Consider the following 20,162-nt stretch of genomic DNA (forward strand, 5'->3'; position numbering starts at 1 on the left):
GACACATGCTACACTATGTTCATAGCAGACTTATTTATAATAGCCAGAAGCTGGAAAGAACCCAGATGTCCCTCAACAGAGGAATGGATACAGAAAATCTGGTACATTTACACAATGGAGTACTACTCAGCTATTATAAGCAATGAATTTATGAAATTCTTAGGCAAATGGATGTATCTGGATGGTATCATCCTGAATGAGGTAACCCAATTACAAAAGAACTCACATGATATGCACTCACAAATAAGTAGATATTAGCACAGAAACTTAGAATACCCAAAATACAATTTGCAAAACACATGAAACTCAAGAAGAAGGAAGACCAAAGTGTGGATACTTCGTCCCTTCATGGGGAACAAAATACCCATGGAAGGAGTTACAGAGACAAAGTTTGGAGCTGACATGGAAGGAAGGACCATCCAGAGACTACCCCACCCAGGGATACATCCCATAAACAACCACCAAGCCCAGATACTATTTCATATGCCAGCAAGATTTTGCTGACTGGACCCTTATATAGCTGTCTCTTGTGAGACTATGCCAGTGCTTGGTAAATACAGAAGTGGATGCTCACAGTCATATATTGGACTGAGCACAGGACCCCCAGTGAAGGAGCTAGAGAAAGTACCCAAGGAGCTAATGGGGTCTGCAACCCTATAGGAGAAACAACAATATGGACTAACCAGTATCCCACAGAGCTTGTTTTTCTACTTGCATATGTAGCAGAGGATGGCCAAGTCAGCCATCAATGGGAGGAGAGGCCCTTGGTCTTGTGAAGAATATATGCCCCAGTACAGGGGAATGCCAGTGCCAGGAAGCAGGAGTGGGTGGGTTGGGGAGCAGGGTTGGGGGAGGGTATATGGGACTTTCGGGATAGCATTTGAAATGTAAATGAAGAAAATATCTTATAAAAATAGTACTTTATCTACTTTTTTAAAAAAGGAAAAAAAAGCATACACTTACAGCCCCTGTATCTGGGGTTATTCTTATAGTTCTGCCACATTCAGACATGCTGATCTCTTTTGCTTTATTATAAACTCTGAGTGACAGCTTATGTTTGTGGAGTGTGAAATTTGTTTCTTTCCACCAAGGACTTTCATGGCCGATTTTCAACCATGAGAGAATTATCTTATTTCTAAGTACCCACCTGCTCAGTTTCAGAGTAGGACTAATATTAGACTCTATCAAGAGTTGGCTAGAAAACGCCTTAATGACAAGGAATTAATGCCCTCAAAATATGAAGAATTATATGTTAACTAGTAAAGGATAGCCAGTGGACACTGACAGGCACATTACAGAAGAGAGATATGAAAAAGGGTTTTAATCTAATTGTCAATCAGGAAATTAAAAACTCAAAAACAATGAAATAATTGTATAAACTGTAATGAATAGTATAAACTAACTTTTTGTTTTAAAATTCCAAATGGGTTAAGAGTCCATCCTGATAAGCATTTTTCATGGCTGAAATAATTTACAGTTGTACACAGTGCATGTATATTCTTTGCCCAGAAGAGGAAATAATTCTATGTTCTTGATATTCTCTGACTTATATTCCCTTTATTATCTTATAAAAGAGAAAGGTAATTTATTTTTTATCATATATTCATATTGAAGATGGAGAAAGTCTCATACTTATTATACTTATTTGTGCTAAATATGCCCTCAATAATGACTTTCTCTTTCTCTTTTACATCAGGAAGCACCTTATTTGATTGTGGCGTGTGTGTGTGTGTGTATAGTTGGACCCAATTAAATACTTATATTGATACGGCAGTGACAGTGCATTCCTTGCTACCTGCCCCAATGTTCTGGGTTCCCAAATGAAAGGCAGAGAGGGGGAGAGAGAGGGAGAGGGAGAGCCTTCATATTCTGATACACCTAGAACAGCTCAATGGCTGGTCCATGTGGCTAATCCAAGTCCTTCCAACATTTCCAAGTTAAATCCATATCCCATCTTTTTCCATCTTTGCTGCTCCGGTCTCAGTCAGGCAGCCCTCATGAGAATGGTCATCTTCTTTTGTTTAAGTGATTTTCATTTTTTTTTAGTAGTAGTAACTTAATTTTAGTAACTTACTTTCTGTTCACATTGTTTTCTTTTGAAAGAGATTTTGAGAACTTCAATATTTTACCTTAAAATTGTGAAACCTTTAAAGTATATTTTATTATAAACTTCTAGACTTACTGCACTTTTTTGACCCACAGATAATATTTATAAAGTTTCAGATACTTGAAACATATACTGACCATGTGCCCTCAAGGTCATTGTAAAATGATGGATTCCATCTGTGCTCTTTGATAAAGAACACACTCTTCTATGATTGTGTGTTGGCATATATCCTTTATTCTGTCTTATTAGTTATATACTTAGGCCCTCTCCGTCTTTCAGTGTGCTTCATGTTGTTTGGTCTATGCTTGTAGAGTGAGACATTTATTGGAATCTCCATGTCCTCTCATACAGACTCTAGGGGCTTCTAACGCTTGATTCCATGGAGGACAAAAAGCTTTGTCTTTTTAAAATTCACAATGTTAAGCATTCTCACCTTGGTGTAGTTGTCAATCCATACAACATGTTCATAGTTCATAGAATATTGTTTGGTCTACTTTATGTCTAATAACTCTGAATGGATCTTGTCTACAAATGACAGATTTTTATAACTTCAAGGTACATAACATTTATTTTGAAAATGATAGTCTATTTAAATGTAACAGACTCTTATGGAAAAGTAAACTTCTGTTAAAGTTTAAATCTTTGTATTTAAAAGTCTAAGAAACATAAAATTAGTATCTATTGTCTACAAAGAACTGACAAATGTGGACTTTTCGGTTTCTTAGACACTGAAACATCTCTCTCTGAAAGGGAGCTAACTCAGTTGGCTCAGATTCGACCATTAGTATTCAACAATTCTTCACGGTCTGCCATGAGGGATTGTTTGAACATGCTTCAGAAAAAAGAAGAACTTGATATCATCCGTGAGTTTTTGGTAAATATGTTGGTCTAAAGAAAAGTTTATAATTTCCTTTTTTTCTACCACAACTAGAAGTTTTCTTTCCTTTTCTTCTCCTACTACTTCTTCCACATTCTGTTCCTCTTCCTCTTCTTCCCTTCTTATTTTTTACTTAGTACATTGCTTGTATTTTTAAATACCATATCTAAAATAATGTACATGGTAAAAACAATCAAGTCGCATAAAAGGCTATAAAATGTATAGATGCTCTCCTATCTCTTCCTCCCATTTCCCTCTGGGGCCACCTTAACTATTAGGCTTGTGATTGTAGACTTGAAGTGTTGGCATGTTGTTTATTCACAAGTCTACTCCATTAAAGAAACTTCTCTATCACACACAATGTTCACTCATCTCACCACTCTATACAGCTGTATCTTTGAATTAATCACATGTCAAATATCTTCATTTTTTTTAAATTGTTCTGGGAAATTTAGCATGTTCTACGCTCTGCTTTTTAAACAGCAATCACTCGTGCTTCATGTGGCTTTTCTATATGTGTCCTTTTAAAGAACACATTTCTAGAAAGACAGTATTTTGTGCTGTCAGATTTTGACATTTGTTGCTCATTAGTTTGCTGATTGATTTGTCATTTCTTTATTATAAGATACAAAATTATCTTTCCATGTTTTTAAGCATTGCATATTAACATGCAGCTTTTACTCATATTTCTGCTTATTATTTTTATATTAATTACTCTTAATATAATAAGAAATATTCCTTTGTGATACATACATATACATGTACATATACATATCTATATATATATATATATACACTCAGTGATCAAAGGACTTTTGGATTTTTACATTATATCCATTTTTTAGTAATATTCATTTCAGTATAAGAATATAGTAATATTTTATACTTTTATGGCACAATTAAAATGCTTATTTTCATATTTTAATTTTTCATTCAGTATCCAGTTAGCATTTAACTTGATTTAAGACTTTTAGAAGAAACCACTATTGTATATCTGTGCATTTGTCTTAAGACTCTACTGAATTTTATTTTACTTTTTTTTTTTTTTTTTTAGGAATGAATGATGGTATTTTATCCTAGATTTTTAAAAGTTGCTTTATTATTTAGGCACTGGTTCCATATTTGTAAGCTTTATCATATAGTGAGACTAATCTTCACTACCTTTGTGTGATTTTTTTCTGTTTTTTCTTAAAGATTTTTCTCTGGGTTAGTTTTAGAATTGGCTTTTAGAAGTAGACACTGGCTGTAGTACCCTAGTGCTTGACGCCTAGGCAAGTACCTTCCTAGGACCGACCGCCCTTCGCTTTTCCTTCCACACACATTGCATTTCACATAGTCACTTTGATGACTCACTAAGACCCACGTTAACCATTGCTCACTTTCTTGGTGTTTCCTTTATGTATTTTCAGACACAAGTAGACACTATCACTAATACTATTGTTTCTGTAAGTCACATGATATTTGGTTAAATATTCTTCATTAATGGTCTAAGGATGGGAAAGTGCTTTATTTCATCTTTGTATTACAGTATCTAGAACTAGCTGCTTAATACATTTTTGTGAATTCACACTTGTTAAAGAATTTCTTTTGAAATGAAGTTAATTCTTCTGGCAGTAACCTGCTATAATTTTCTCAAGAAGTAAATTTTAAGCCTCCTTGTAGCTTTTTGTTGAAATATTTCTGTTATAGTTGTTTTGTTTATAAAATGACAATGGTATGATTAGAAGCTAAGAACTAAGTATTCTATTTTATTTTTCATGAAAGGGTAAACAGTAGTGTTCAGGTAGAAAACTATCTTGAGAATTTAATATTTTTTATCAAGTGACTCATTGACTTATTCTCTTAACTTGGGATATTGTATGTAGTCCTTATTGGATGAGATTCTAGTTTCTCTGGTTTATTATACACCATTGAGTAGCAGGTTATACCATATGGAGTTTAAGGATAATAAATGCTTAACAAAGGGAGATTTTCATTCTTTTGAAATAGTAAATACATGGCTTTTTTAAATTTTTGAAGGAGTTAGAACAAATGACTCTGCCTGATGACTTCAATTCTGGGAATACGCTACAGAACAGAGATAAGAACAGATACCGAGATATTCTTCCATGTAAGCTGAGAACATTTTCAATTATTTTCCTGTTAATAGTATAGTGAAAAGATAAAAGCCCTATTTGCACGTCAAAGTTTGAACTTCACCATGAATAACTCTAGTAGCTAGCACTGGATTACCTGGGCATAGGTGGGATAATACCTAGGGTATATGATAAATCTTCTGACAAGTGTCAGTGAACTATTTCCACTGCCCTTTAGTCTTGATTACCCATCTCAGACCAAGTCTGAGACACTAAAACCCAACGGAGCGTTTTATATCCTCTGCCCTAGACATCAAAGCTAACTTACCAATCTGCTACTCAACAGGTAGCTGATGTTTGATGATATCCAAAGCTCCCTACACCGGTGGGAATTAGACCAGTTTCCCTCCCTCAATGTATTTGCTCACCACACTTGTCAGTCTCAACCACCCAAAAACCAGAAACAAACAAACAACAACAACAACAACAAAAAACAGAAACAAAAATACAACAATGCAGTCTTAATGCAAACTTTATTCTGTGATCATCTCTTAATATAATCATCCACTGTTCAAGCCAGAAAGCTGAGTCATTTGTTATATGCAAAAAGTTCTTGCAAATTCTTCTTCCACCTCCTTAATACTTCTTGAATCTCCCAACACTTCTCTTTTGTCATTGCTGCCAATCTGACCTGAGTGTCTCTTGCCTCTCAGCTGATGTCTGTCTTCTTCATTGTGTCTCTTTCCCACTCATCCAAACGGCTGCTGAAGGGATTTTCTTACAACATAGTCAGGATATCTGGCTGTTTTCTTCCATGGCTCTCTGGTACTGTCAGGTAAAGTTTTTCTTGGTGTTTGACGTTAAAGCTCCTCTGGGTTTCTTTTCCTCCTTCCATATGATTAAACCTTAAAACTGTGCAAGAGCTACCTTCCTTCCCTGCTGTGGTCATCTGTCCGTCTTCCGTAGCTCATCAGCCTGACCTTTGTTGTTTCCCTCCAAGCTAGATCTGGTGACTTTTCCAAGGGTTCTAGTATCTTGGGAGTGAGTACGCTTCCTGCTGACCAAGTTATGCTTTAATGATTTTCATCGTTTCTGTAAATCCAAGGGTCACGGTGTCTGCCAAGGCAGAGCAGATGCTTTGGTTTTGTTAGCTCCTTCAGATTAAGATGACTGCTTATAAAGCAGTGAGCACCTTCTCAAGATGGTTAAGCCAGTGCATTCTGTCATCTTCTGTGAGACAGTATGAAACTCACTAGTATGCATTTCTGAAAATCTGGTCAGTGGACCACTATGCAACAATGCAGGGCAAATTTGGTGCTCCTCTGAAAGGTCAAAGGTCAAAGGTCTCATGTTGATTTTCATCTCTTCAGTGTGCAGTTAATTACTCTTCAAGGAGACTGAAAGTAAACAAGGTTTTAAAAATGATCCTCTCAGGACCATAAGATGTAAAAGGCATCCTTGAGGAAGTGGAGTATGCATGCACGTGATTCTCTGCCAAGTCTATCCTGTGGACAAGGACATGTAGAGATGTAAAACACTTCACTTAAAAAGTAAAAGTAAGGAAAATCAGCCTAAAGTTTTTGCTTTACTTAAACTGTAATTCACCTAAGTTCTGTCTTAGGGTTTGCTTACTTTGAAACACAGTCTAGTCTGAGCAGCAGCCTATGGACACGTGCCTGGTTTCTCCGTCACACATACAAAGGAATTTCTGATAGCCCATTCAGAAAGCAAGCAATCATTTATTTACCCTCAGTTCAGTTAGTCTTCACTTTGCAAGCTCTAGCCTGCACACATATTGTTAATAATGAAACATACCGTTAGAAATACTGTAACATAAATCAGATTTCAGTTATCACTGTGCCTTATCTGAAAATAGTGCAGACATAACAAGTATAACAGCTGCCCCCTGCCCCCTCAATGTACAAATGACTGTAAAAGTAAAAGTTGGAAGGCAAGCCAGGGCTTCACCTGATGTCTTTCCAAATCTGTTTATGTTGTGTTAACAAACAGCAGAGCATGCAGCTGTGCTGTCCCTTCATCTCCCAGTGAGAAGCTTGTGTGGCATCCTGCAAACAGGTTAACCAAGAGAGCCGACTCACAAACACAGCAGTCAGTGGCAGCAAAATTATATACATATACATATATATATATATATGCATATACATATACATACACTTACACATACACATATACATACACATTGCATATATATATATATATATATATATATATATATATATATATATATTATTCTGGGGAAAATTTAGAATTGAACACAAATGCCCTTATAGAATAAATAACTGACTTGGAGCATGCGGTATTATTACCAAACAGGGAACGCTACTGCTGTACCCAGAGGGACTTGCTGAAGGGTGGTTACCAAAATGAAAGCTGAGTAGTCAGGGTGGTTAGGATGGAGGCCACCTAGGAGACAAGTGCTGGCTAGAGGCTTTACATTACAGGAACTTTAGGGTAGCTTGTATCCATGTTCTTATGAGCAGTTCCCCGTGATCAATTGGCAGGGGACATTGGGTTCGACATGGTTCTGAGTTGTTTCTGTGGCTCACCTGTGTCATTGGACAGTTGCACTTCTGTAGCTCATTTTTGAGACATTTCTGAAGTGTAATGGTGAAGGGAATTATACCTACAGGGAATAACCGTGCTTGGTGTACTTGGTTGTTCATTTTTCTTGGAGAATCGGTTGGTAGGTAAGCTTAGGTGATAGCGAGTTCCTTAACTGGATGGAAGGTCAAGGCCTTGGAAGGAACATAGTTGAAAACGTCATAACAAAGGAGGTCTAGGGAAAAGACACATAGGTAGAGCTTTCCAAACGAGCAGATTCCACATCAGTCCTGTGCTCCCATGAGTGCTCATGAAGAGTGACCTCAACAGAGGACAGTAACCATGTGGGTAGGATACTGTCTGCGAACAGCAGTCACTTTCCCTCAGTCCTCTGCCGTTGTTCAGTAGCTCATGAAAAAAGAAAACTAGCCTATTTGGCACTATTGGAGGCTATGTATGGATTCAGCTTCATAGACGTCTTGCCACTCACCAAGAACAACCAGGCTACACTCAGTCATTGCCAAGTATCTGGGCTTCAAGAAGCATAGAGTATTGCAGAGTCCTTGATATAAAACCTTATTCCCTGAGGGGGCAGGTTATGTTGAACCACTTCTATCATGAAAGAAACAGTGATTTTTTTCTCACAAAAGAGAAATTTATTCTGATTATGGATTTGCCTTCCCTAGGTGCATTGCTTTCTCTGAACTGTCTGTAGACCTACAGAATGCCTTACATCATGGTGCTCCACACAAAGCAACTCTCTTTGTGGCAAATGACTCTTAGCAGTGGCTTTTCTGTGAGGTTTCTGCCTGGCTAGAATTTGGGCATTGGTAGACTTCCATTAATACTAGAATTTGTCTCCAGACCTTTTCCTATTTTGTAAAACCTCTCTTCTCTGTTGCCCTAAACTTAGAGATTTCCCCAGTTTTCAGGAGAATACCATACCATTTGCCATTGCGCCTGAGGGTGCTTCTATGCTGTGTCCACTGGCACAGTTGTGGACACTTTGACAGCCCTTTCATCTCACACTACTGTGTCTCACAGAAGTCCTATAGGACAGTGCTGATGGTACTCTTTCATTTCTTAAAAGATGCTCTTAAAGTCCTACTAACTATATTTCTAAAGTCTTGCAAATAGGTTTTATGGAGAGATGAATTTATTTTTTAACATTTTACTGATTCTTTGAGTTTCCCATCATGCACCCCAGTCTTGATCATCTCCCCTGCCCCTCATCTCCACCCTCTGCTCTTGCAATCCCCCCAAAATAAAACACACATACACACAAACAAACAAGTAAACCAAAGAAAGCATAGAAATCATCTTGTGGAAGCTGTAGTGTGTCACAGTGTGTCCCATAGGACACTCCTGTCCCACCCCCCAAAGTCTATACCATCTGTGAACTGTTGGAGCACATGGAAGGTTCAGTCATGCTGATGCAAATCTGCAGGCTCTCCATGGCACAGGGCAACAGGAGAACCAGCAGGAGTCCCAGTGAGGATCCAATATTGACAGTCACAGAAGCCAGAGACCTCTAACCAGACCAATGACTCATTGGAATGGAGGGATGAATTTAAACTTAGCTCTTTTGAAAATAATCTCCTGTGTCATTTTCTTTTGAGAGAGTGGTAAAGAAATTCATGCATTGATCTGTATGGGATGCTTTCACAAAGTCTGGGTAGCTCAGCCCACTCTTCCATTATTTTTACCACATGTTTCTGTTTCCATAATAGATGATTCAACACGTGTTCCTCTTGGAAAAAACAAAGACTACATCAACGCTAGTTATATTAGAATAGTAAATCATGAAGAAGAGTATTTTTATATTGCCACTCAAGGACCATTGCCAGAAACTATAGAAGACTTTTGGCAAATGGTTCTGGAAAATAATTGTAATGTTATTGCTATGATAACCAGAGAGATAGAATGTGGAGTTATCAAGTGTTACAGTTACTGGCCCATTTCTCTGAAGGAGCCTTTGGAATTCGAACACTTTCGTGTCTTTCTGGAGACCTTTCATGTAACTCAATATTTCACCGTTCGAGTATTTAAGATTGTGAAAAAGTCCGTAAGTCTCATATTGCTGCTTGTAGATTCACGTCTTACAATATAAGCTAGTGTGTTGGAGTATGTATAAGCTAGTGTGCTGGAGTATGTATAAGCTAGTGTGTTGGAGTATGTACCGAAGGTGCCTTGTCTGCTCGCTACCACTGGGAAGCCTGCTCTTTTCTGAAGGGAAATGGAGGAGCCATGGATCTGTGAGTGAGGGGAGGTAGGGGGAGTGAGAGGAATGGAGAGAGAGAGGAAGGCTGCTGTTGGATGTATTGTATGAGAGGAGAGTAAATAAAATAATTAAAAGTAACTTTTGTTATTGGTTTACACCTTTAATCACAGCACTTAGAAGGGAAAGGCTGGTGGATCTCTGTGAGTTCAAGGCCACTCAGGTCTACAGAGAGTTCTGGGACAGCCAGCTCTAGAAGAAAATAGAGTAACTTTTTACCTCTTTGTCATCTAGAAATGAAGCTATAGTTTTTGACTTCTGCTTAGCCAAACTGTGACTGCAGAGGAAGAAAATGTAATGGGGACCACGGGGCAGGGAGTGGCTATCAGATGCTTTTGGTCCCATGATGCACTTTGGTGGCTTCTGCCAAATGTGGCAGACTGCACTGAGTTTGTCAAGAGTGCTTACTGCTGTGCTGGATTCTACTGCCACACAGCGAGCAAGGAGACACCTATATTCTCCAGCACTTGAATTGCTGTGCTCAGTGATAATGTCAAGGTTCACATGGGGTGCTTTGGGAGCTGAGATGGGAAATAGTGTTATCTGGAGTTTAGGAAAAGGATTACCGAGGCTAACATCACATGTGGGTGGCAAAGGTCCTAGATAAGAAAGAAAGGAAACAGACAATTGAAAGAGACATTGCCTTGTGTGTATTTATAGAAACATAAATAAGTGCTCATGGAACAGAACTTTGTACATTATCAAGGAACATAAGGGATGAAGGGTGGGTGTAGACAAAAGCAGAGAGCAGCTAGAACATGAGATGCCCCACTTGTGCAGAAGAACATGAATTTTATAAGTAGCAATTGGGACGAAACACTTATAGGTAAGGTTGTTTTGTTTTTTTAATAAAATTGCCAGACTTCTAAGGCACTTGGGATTTGGTACTTGTGACACTAAGAAGGTTTGAAACAATACTGATCATATATTAGTAGTGACTCCTGTACGGGAGGTGCAGATCCTTCTGAATGTGTCAGCCAACTTTTTACTCTTAAGTACTTTGAAATCTTGGTTTATCTGCAGCCCCACGATACAGAAGAAAAGTGTTAGTGCAGGATTTGGAAGGCAAACATTCAAATCCAAGCTCTAAATATGTGAGCCTTGTGACCGAGCATATATCTCCCAGTCCTACCAATTCTGATCTCTAAAAATGGAAACAAAATAGTCCTTTTATCTTAGGCTGATATAAGGATTAAAGTCGATAACCCATGTGAAGCTCCTAGCGCCGCCATTACCTGGTAGGAGTGAGTGCTAGATTCCTGCATCCTGACAGCATTCTTGTTTTTATTGTTTTCATTTTGTTCTCCTTTTTAAAATGGAGAAAAGCTAATTATGGCAACTTGCAGAGTTTTTTATAAACAACCAGCTTAGGTTTCTGTATTCTGAATGCTCAATACATCAGTGTGCACTGTCTCCATCAGCAACATTGTTACTATAATAGAAACTGAAATGAGATCTCTAATATAAGAAATCAATAAACCTTTCTTTCTCTCTACCAGACAGGAAAGAGCCTATCTGTAAAACACTTGCAGTTCACCAAATGGCCAGACCATGGCACTCCTGCCTCAGCAGAGTTTTTCATAAAATATGTCCGTTATGTGAGGAAGAGCCACATTACAGGACCCCTCCTTGTTCACTGCAGCGCTGGTGTAGGCCGAACAGGGGTGTTCATATGTGTGGATGTTGTGTTCTCTGCCATCGAGAAGAACTACTCTGTAAGTATGTGATAAAGCAGATGAACTAATGTCTCTAAACATGCTTCTCACAGCCTGCACTTACTGGACAGCTATGATCTGAGCAGCACAGCACATTGAGGGCACATTAGCTTAGGAGACCTCATTCGCACTAGCTCCTGGGACTGCGGTGAGGAGTACCGTGTTTTATAATGATGAATAGCTAGGATAGTGTAGAGAGTGATGGGCACTCTGTAAGTAAGCGGTCATTCCCTTCCTTTGTGTGCCACTTAAGGCTTTAGTATTTCTTTTAGATAATTTCAACAAAGTAGTCTTGCTTTCGGTGAGAAAATCAGACATGCATGTATGTTGAAAAATATTGAGCTCAGAATTGATGAGGGGCCTCTAGACTTAACTGCTGATTTTACTCTCTGCTTTAGATTTGAGTGGTTTTATGTAAACTGCTCATCCTCTCTCAAATACCAGTTGTATTATTTTATACACTTTTGTGATCTATAACGTTTAACTGTGTGTTTGTATGTGGGTATGTGAACATGCCAGGAGAGGAGAGACACATGAGATCCTCCTGGAGCTGGAGTTACTGGTGGTCGGTCGTAAGTTGTTCAGCATGGGTGCTGGGAATTGTACTCAAGTCCTCTTCAGGAGCAGTATATCCTCTTGAGCAGGGAGCCATCTCTCCAGCCTCAAAATCAGTTTTTTCAACTTAAAATGAGGAGATAAGTATTCATGGGTATGAGCCAAACATTAGCAATCCCTTACTTTCTCCTAAACTCATGTGTAAGAGACAGTCTGATATACTGCTTTACTGTTGTCTGTGTGGCACAATATTGCTTCCTGAACTATTCTGTGCTGTGGTACTGAGGAGGAGATGTCTGCTGAGCGTGCAGGCCCTGAGGAAGGTGGCTCTTACACTGCCCTAAGGACGTGAAGTCCTTAGCCCAGTCAAGAGGTGAAGAGCCATGTGCCCTGACAGGTTTGTTCTGAAGTTACCTTCCTGTGGGACAAGGTCAGATTCCTGAGATCTAGTGCTCTGCACAGCCATTCTCCAGCAGAGGCAGGCCTTCCTGTGGTGGAAAAATGGATGCTATATTTTCAGTGTTCAACCACAGAGGACATCAAGAAGGAGCTAGAAAAACTGTCCTTAGGGAAAGATGAATCTCTTTTCAAAAGCATGGGCTTCTGTCTCCTAGCATTTCATTTTCTGACTGCGTGTTAGTCTCTGAACACTAAAGGTGGCCCTGGCCTGTTTCCACCACTCGTGACCACAGGCCGGGCTAGGAATGATATCGTTTTCCAAAGCAAACTCAGAATATCATTATGAAGAATTGATGTAAGCTGGATGGTCAGAAAAAGGCACCTGTCCTAAAATGTTTGCATGCTTATCCTTGTTCATATCACTGTGGCAGCTGTTCAAGCTGCCTATTACCTTTTGTCATATGGAAGCAGGACCGTGCCCCCATAGAATAGCTTCTTGCACATGAAATGTGCCTTATTTCTTATCTTACACAGCTTATTTGGCAGTTTCTCTTTCTCAGCAGTAGTTAAAGTTGAGGATAGAGCTCAGTGCACCAGCACGTGCAAGGTTTGAGAAAGCAATGAAAAAAAATGTTGCTTCTGTTTGATGAAATACTGTGGTTAAAAATAAGAACTCAGCCGTTGTTTCCTGGCTTTCCGTACAATCCAGACTGTCAGTGACTAAAGTTCTTACTGGTGGTGCTGTGTCCTACTTGCCTGGGAAACTTCACTGAGCAGAGCTTGTTTGTTGTCATCATTGTTCTTTCTGTAGAAAGGCCTCTGGGGCCTGAACACATCCACGTCTGTGTCAGTGGTTCAGGGTGTCTTCCTCTGCTCCCTACAGATATAAAAATAGGAGAATACACAACCATTTATGTCTTTTTATTGATATTTATAGTCACTTTAATTTTTAATCAAATTAGGTTAAACCCCCTTATAACATTTGAAAGCAAACTAGTTCTTGTCTTGAAGAAACATCAAGGGTTTGTAAGATATTCTCAGCAAAACTTGTTTCCTTTTTTCTATCATCTGCATGTAGTAACTGTTAACCAGCAGCTAATGCAAGGAAGGGAGTCTTGATGCAGTGAGGAGAACAAGCCAGAGTTGGACATGTTTTCCTTTATATCCTTTAACTTTTGTACAACGGTGTTTACCTTGTCTTGCCTGGAAGGCACTAACTCGGCTTTGTTCTTTGCTTTGTTAGTAGAGAGGACTCCCGAAGCAGCAGTGTGCTGATTTACCTTCTTGTCTTTGTGTGTCACTGCACTTCAGTGCCTGAATTTCATCCTCTGGAATAGAAACAGCCAGTCACATTTGCACTGAGGTGCTGTACGTTTCTGTAGTTTAGAACCAGGTGCATTTGTCAGCATGGGTGTATCATGCCTACCAGTCACACACTGATAGAATCACTGTTAGCAGTATTTATAGATTCCTTCAACAGCACTGCTGTCATTCCCTGTCATTAGCTAGTTCCCAAACCTACCAACCTAGAGCACAATTAGAAATAACTGTCTTTTGTCATGTATTTAGCAAAATTTCAAAGAAATCATTAGAGCAGTTTTGACCTTTTTTGACGACTGTATATGATTTTTACTGTTAGCAATTCAAACACTATTTTGTAAGAAGTCTATTGAGTAGTAATGTGTGAAATGCTAAATATCTGCTTTTGTTGGCTTTCTAATCTACTACTCTATAAAATAATCTTTTTGGTTTTGTAAAAATACCTTCTTATTATGAATGCCAATTAAGTTAATGGTTCCTTTGTTTTGTTAGCTAGTACATCTTTGTAAATAATACAAGTTTTAGCAGTTTTAGCACATCACAAACAATAATTATTATAAAATGCAATTTTATGTGGAGACCCAATTCCAGTAGAATTTGTTTCATCTTTTTTACTCTTCATTCCTTCTCAGTCATTTTCATTGTCTTCTTGTTGTTGTTATTGTTATAGTGGTTGTTGTAGTTGTTGTGGTTATTGTCGTGTGTTGTAGATGTGGTAGTTGTTGTTGGCCAGTACAACCACACTCGGAAGACTGTGTCTGTTCTGGTAAGATAATTCAGCAAAGCTTCTTTTCCTCTCAGTAAATTAAGGTCGAGGACTGCAGACTTATTGCCATAATTTTACTCAGTGCTGTTGCAGTGTTAAAGCTCCCAAAGAAATATAGGTTTTAATTTTAATTACTTTTACTTAGTTTCCCTTTTTGTGCATCATGTTTCAAATATCAAGTCTAGGAACCTAGATTTTGAGAAATTCAAGTTTTATATTTTCGACCCAAGTCCACACTCTATGTTGAGTATGTAAAGCATGAGGATTTGATTGAGAATTATTCTCTTATTTCCTTGTTGGCTTTGGATAACCAGTTGTTCACCAGAAATGGTGTTGAAAAGTTTGTTCTTCCTACACTGAATTGTCAATATACCTTTATCAGAAATTAGTGCATTCCCATGGGGCTGTTCTGGTCTGTACTCTGTTGCATTGATCTATGTGTCTCATTTTGCTGCCAAGTACCAACCTTTGGATCTCTGTAACTATGTAAAAGATTTAATATTAGAGTGATTCCTTACACTTCATTCTTACATTTCAGAATGTCTTGGCCAGTTCAAACTCTGTGTTTTCCAATGTAAATTTCATGATTAGTTTGTGCCTTAGTTAGGATTTCTATTGCTGTGATAAAACATCATGACCACAGGTTTATTTCAGCTTACAGTTCATGTCACAATAGTACATCACTGGTGGAAGTCAGGGCTAGAACTCCAGGCTACACCGAGGCAGGAGGAGTTCTGATTACAGGATTGCTTCACATGACCAACCTGCCCAGGGATGCCACAACTGACAGTGAGCTAGGCCCTCCCACATCCATCACCAGTCAAGAAAGTATACCACAGACTTGCCCATGGCAAGTGTTATTGGAGGCATTTTCTAGGTTAAGATTTCTTCTTCCCAAATATGTCCCCAATCTCTGACAAGTTGACATAAAACTAGTCATCACAGCTTGCCTTCTGGGATTGTGGTAAAAATTACTTTGTGTCTATATAAATTTTTAGAAGAACTGACATCTTTCCTGTATCGAGTCAGCAAATCCATGAATATATTATATATTTCCTCATTTAACAGGTCTTTTTAAGATTCTTTGGTAAGCATTCCACAATTTTCCGAATATAAATTCTTTAAGTGTTCTGTTAAATTTATCCGATTTCATTTTCTTTGACCAAATTGAAAATTTACTATTTTAACTTTCAGTTTTCCCATATTTGTTGCAATGAAAGTAAGACACAGAAATGCAAATGATTTTTGCATGTTGGTTTTCTATCCTATGACCTTGTCAAGCTCATTTATTCTGAGTCTTATTTGTGGCTTAGTTACTTGTCATTTCTACGTAGATGATCTGTGTCATCTGCAAATAGATCTATTGCTTTCTTTTCAATATGCATGGCTTTTTTATTTTCTGGACTGATTCCCCTATAATTTGTTCTGTAAAAGAGCCTAGGGGGAAGACAAAATGTAGGCTAAAGATTAGGAGAAAATAATTTCAAACTATGAATCCAAGAAATGCCATGCGTCTGGAATACATAAGGAACTCTGACAAACAATGCCTGCCAGGCAGCAACGAGGACCCGAGGTCAGTCTCGAGGCCCGCATAAGAAGTTGAGCACTATTCCACTCATATTCCACCCACTTGTGATCCTCCCATTTGGGAGGCAGAGACAGGCGGGTCCCTAGAGATGATTGATTAGCCAATCTAGCCTAATTGATGAGACCCAGGTTCCAGAAGGAATCTGCCTCATAAAAGATGGTGAACAGCCCACGAGGGATAAGACCTAACACTGACTTCTGCATTGTATATGTACACACACACACAAACACCCCCCCACACATACAATCCCCCCCACAACCCCCCCACAAACACCCCCCCACACACAACCCCCCCCACAAACACACAACCCCCCCCCCACACACACACAAGAGAGGGGGGATATAAAATATGAGTGATTATAGTTGGGAAATCTGGAAACATCATGTCACATAGCCTGAGTTCGATGCCTATACAGTGCTGGCACCACACTGCCTTTCCAGATGAGTGCCCGTGCTGCAGCTGAGCCATGGGCTGCTTGCTTGTTCACTCTCAGCAGAGCTCACTACCAGTGCCCAGTGGCTGGAAGACTTCCTAAATTCTTCACATTTCTGCACCAGCAGCAGACCTTTGTGACCGACGGTCTGTGGCCACCTCTAGCTGTCTGGTGCACACTGCAGTGTTAGTGAATCAACAGGCCTCTTTCTGTAAGAACATACATGCTCGTGTGGTCAAGGCAGATACTCTATGCCTGTCCAGAATCGTCTGCTGCTTTCAGCTCTCTCTGTGGTTAGCACACAGGGAGTGAGTTCTTTGAGAGTCTCTTCCTCACAGATGGCCGTTTTCTTCTTCCCCCCAAAAGCCTGCTAAGACAGGTCTTTCTTATTCATGAGGCTGTGCTTTAAGTCGTGTAATGTGACTGGAAAGGAGACCTTTCTAGTTACCTCTTGATGTCTCTTTTCACTAGAAGGACATAGAGACTACTCCTTTGTCAATTTGTGAGTGTATGTTCTCCATTGCCATTTCAGTTCAACATTATGAACATAGTGACCCAGATGAGAATGCAGCGCTGTGGCATGATTCAGACCAAGGCAAGTACTCCCCACGTAACCTGGCAAACACCGTGCTGCAGAAGCAGTGGGTCTAAGGTAGTGCTAAGTTTCTAGACAGTAACTTGAAATGTGAACTTGCCTCTATTTATGTCCTGTCTGTCTGTCTATCTATCTATCTATCTATCTATCTATCTATCTATCTATCTATCTATCTATCTGCTATTGGCACATTATAAAAAGATATATTTGTATCACAGATTAGTTTGTAATTACCAGGAGAAACAAAGAAAAAATTTTTTATAGAAACAGTTGCCTCTGAACTGATATGTACTATGTATGTCTACATAAGTAGAGATATGTTTGGGTTTATAAACATAACAGTTGTATACATTTGAAATGTTAAAGTTAATGTGAGACTTTTAAAACTGGAGTTAGATTAGCTAGAGATATAAGATACAAGGAAGTGGATGCTGACATTTTCCTTCCTTTTAGAATCTCTGTTAAGGAGACCTAGGCCAAGACATTTCTTTTGATTATTTATGTTTTTCATATTTCAAGTCTATACTTGCATAAAGAAGTTCCTAAGTGTTTATAGATGAACATTTGTTATTTGAGGAGACGTTTCTTATGTGACTAAAAAACCTTGCAGATGTGGTCTCCCATGGGAGACATTGGGGCCTGTTCACTTACCACTGTGTCATTTGTGTGTGCATGTGTGTGTGTATACAGGAGCAGTATCAGTTTTGTTATGAAATTGTGCTTGAAGTTCTTCAGAACCTTCTGGCTTTGAATTAAGAGAGACTTCTGCGCCTGCCACTCGAGGTTACCAAGCAGCTTGGAACCTGACTGTGTGGAAGCGTCTGCGGGCCATGCAGTTTGCCTTCTGATTTTTCTCTCTGAAAGTCCCAGAGGGCAGCACTACTGGGCACAGAGTGGACTGTTTCCACTTGATCTTTCTGGACAAGAGCAAAATGCCCTCCATGCCTTCTACGGAACAGAAGTGGCGAGAAACAACCTCGGCTTGGCTGTCTGGTTTGTGGTATTACAGAGTTTAATAAAAGACTTAAATGTGTTTGATAAGATTTTATTTGGAAAGGTAGCCAAAAGCCTCAGACAGTTTCTAACAGTTTACAAGCCCTACTCTGGGGGAACATGGGGGCAGTAAACTGCAGGCTCACAGACTGCCCTCTTGTGGTCATTTTGGAGACATGTGAAATGTGTGTTCTTTACCAAAGCTAGAATCTATACTCCCAGCTGGTAACCGAACAACTCAAAAGGACTCTAGTTAGGGTAGACTGACTTTTGATATAAAATGGTTTTTGTGTCTTACACTTCCATGGCCCCAGAGTGCCCTAGGGGTTTGGAAGGAAGAGCTGGCTGCCTGGAGGAGCACTCAGACCCATGTCTACTGCCCTGGCAAGCACCTTGTTGGTGAATAGTGCCCCTCCTGACCATCCCCTGAACACACTGGTCAACAGTGCCAAACTAAAATACACATCCATCTGTAAGTTCAGTGGAAATGTTTGCCAGGCCCTCTCTCCTATCCTGCCCCACCAGTTAACACACTTTTCCATCTGCTTTATCAGAAGCAAGTGCTGCATGACACTTGCCTCTTGGTCTTTAGCTAACCCATACACGTTAATATAGTGATATTGTTATATAAGTTTTAGTCATTCTTGGTACCTGTTGTATCAAGGTTTTTTTCTTTTTAACTAAGATCTTAAAAAGATTTTTTTCCTCTAGAGGACCATTAAGTCATTTCTTTTCCTCTACAGGAATATTTAGATGCTGGACATTGGACTAGATTTTGGAAAGCCAAATTCATAGTTGTGAAAGTAAAAATTTCCATATGCTTGTTAAGAAAATTCTGGCCACTGTTACATTCATTATATCAGGACTCTGCCTCAGACAGATGTGACGATTCCTTGGCTGAAGGTTTTCAATGATCAGACACTCCTAATTATCAGCCACAAAGAAATTGATAAGTGTATTTGTACAGTGGATTCAGAACTGTGAATCATATTGAAAATTCCTAAAATTATAAATGCTAAACTTTTAAGAGGCTTATTTCTTTGGTTAAATGAATATACTTGAATTGGTTGAATTAAAATTGATAGTTCTCACTTTAAAAATAATTATATGCCATATATTTGACCTTAACTCAAGTTGATGATTATAGCTATTTATACTATTTATATACATAATGGTCTGTGCTGAACAATAATATCATTCTGATTATTGGTTATTAACATTTGTATCTGTAACTGTATTTTCATTCTGTTACTATAAGATAATAAGTATAATATAAAAGAATATTCTCACCATGGCCTGTATGTTGTTATTAAATGAAAATATGCGTTGCCTGGAGTGTTTTAATTGATCAGGATCTTGTGATTTCGTGTGAAGAAGCCATCCCCATGTCTTGGTGAGCATGCCTCCTCTTTAAGCTATGTCATGTTTTTACAGCTAAACTACTTTGAGTTTTGCAGGGAATTTAAGTAAACATGGAAATACTGACTGCGTTTGATTTCATTTCATTCTTGAAGGTGAATTTCAAAGCAAAAACTTTGGATTGCTTGAAATTCTAACTTCTACACTAGTAGTGAATCATTTCCTACCTTGGATATGAAATCCTAATGAGGATGTAACAGCTGACTTAAGGAAAGCTTAAAGATATTCAAATATAAGCATGGATATTTAGTAGCTTTCAACTTCAAAAGAAAATAATGATGCTTAAGTGTTAGACGAAGACTCTTCAGACATAAGTATTGCATATTTACCTCCACACTGGTTTTACTAATTGATGTTTCTTTGGACCTTTTCCCTCTTGGCCTCTCTGGAGCACTCAGCTTCCAGTGGAGCTTACATATATGACTCAAAGGCCATTTCAGTGATTTATTTTATAGAAACATCTCAAAGGAAAACACCTTG

General features: G+C 38.8%; 1 protein-coding gene across 2 annotated transcripts in view; it reads left to right on the plus strand.

The window, feature by feature from the left end:
• Ptpn20 (protein tyrosine phosphatase non-receptor type 20) overlaps nt 1-18,303 on the plus strand; it is a 53,018-nt gene extending 34,715 nt beyond the window's left edge. Inside the window, exons 7-12 of one of the 2 annotated variants that reach the window (XM_021204021.1) lie at nt 2,833-2,981; nt 5,004-5,094; nt 9,352-9,686; nt 11,399-11,614; nt 17,208-17,270; nt 17,961-18,303. In XM_021204021.1, coding sequence (XP_021059680.1) covers nt 2,833-2,981; nt 5,004-5,094; nt 9,352-9,686; nt 11,399-11,614; nt 17,208-17,270; nt 17,961-18,026 — 920 coding nt within the window. In that variant the 3' untranslated portion in view covers nt 18,027-18,303. The remainder of the gene's footprint in view (nt 1-2,832; nt 2,982-5,003; nt 5,095-9,351; nt 9,687-11,398; nt 11,615-17,207; nt 17,271-17,960) is intronic. The other variant, XM_021204022.1, reaches the window with a different exon arrangement.
• Nucleotides 18,304-20,162: the final 1,859 nt, after the last annotated feature.

This window comes from Mus pahari, chromosome 8 (genome assembly GCF_900095145.1).
Source record: "Mus pahari chromosome 8, PAHARI_EIJ_v1.1, whole genome shotgun sequence".
Lineage (NCBI taxonomy): Eukaryota > Metazoa > Chordata > Mammalia > Rodentia > Muridae > Mus > Mus pahari.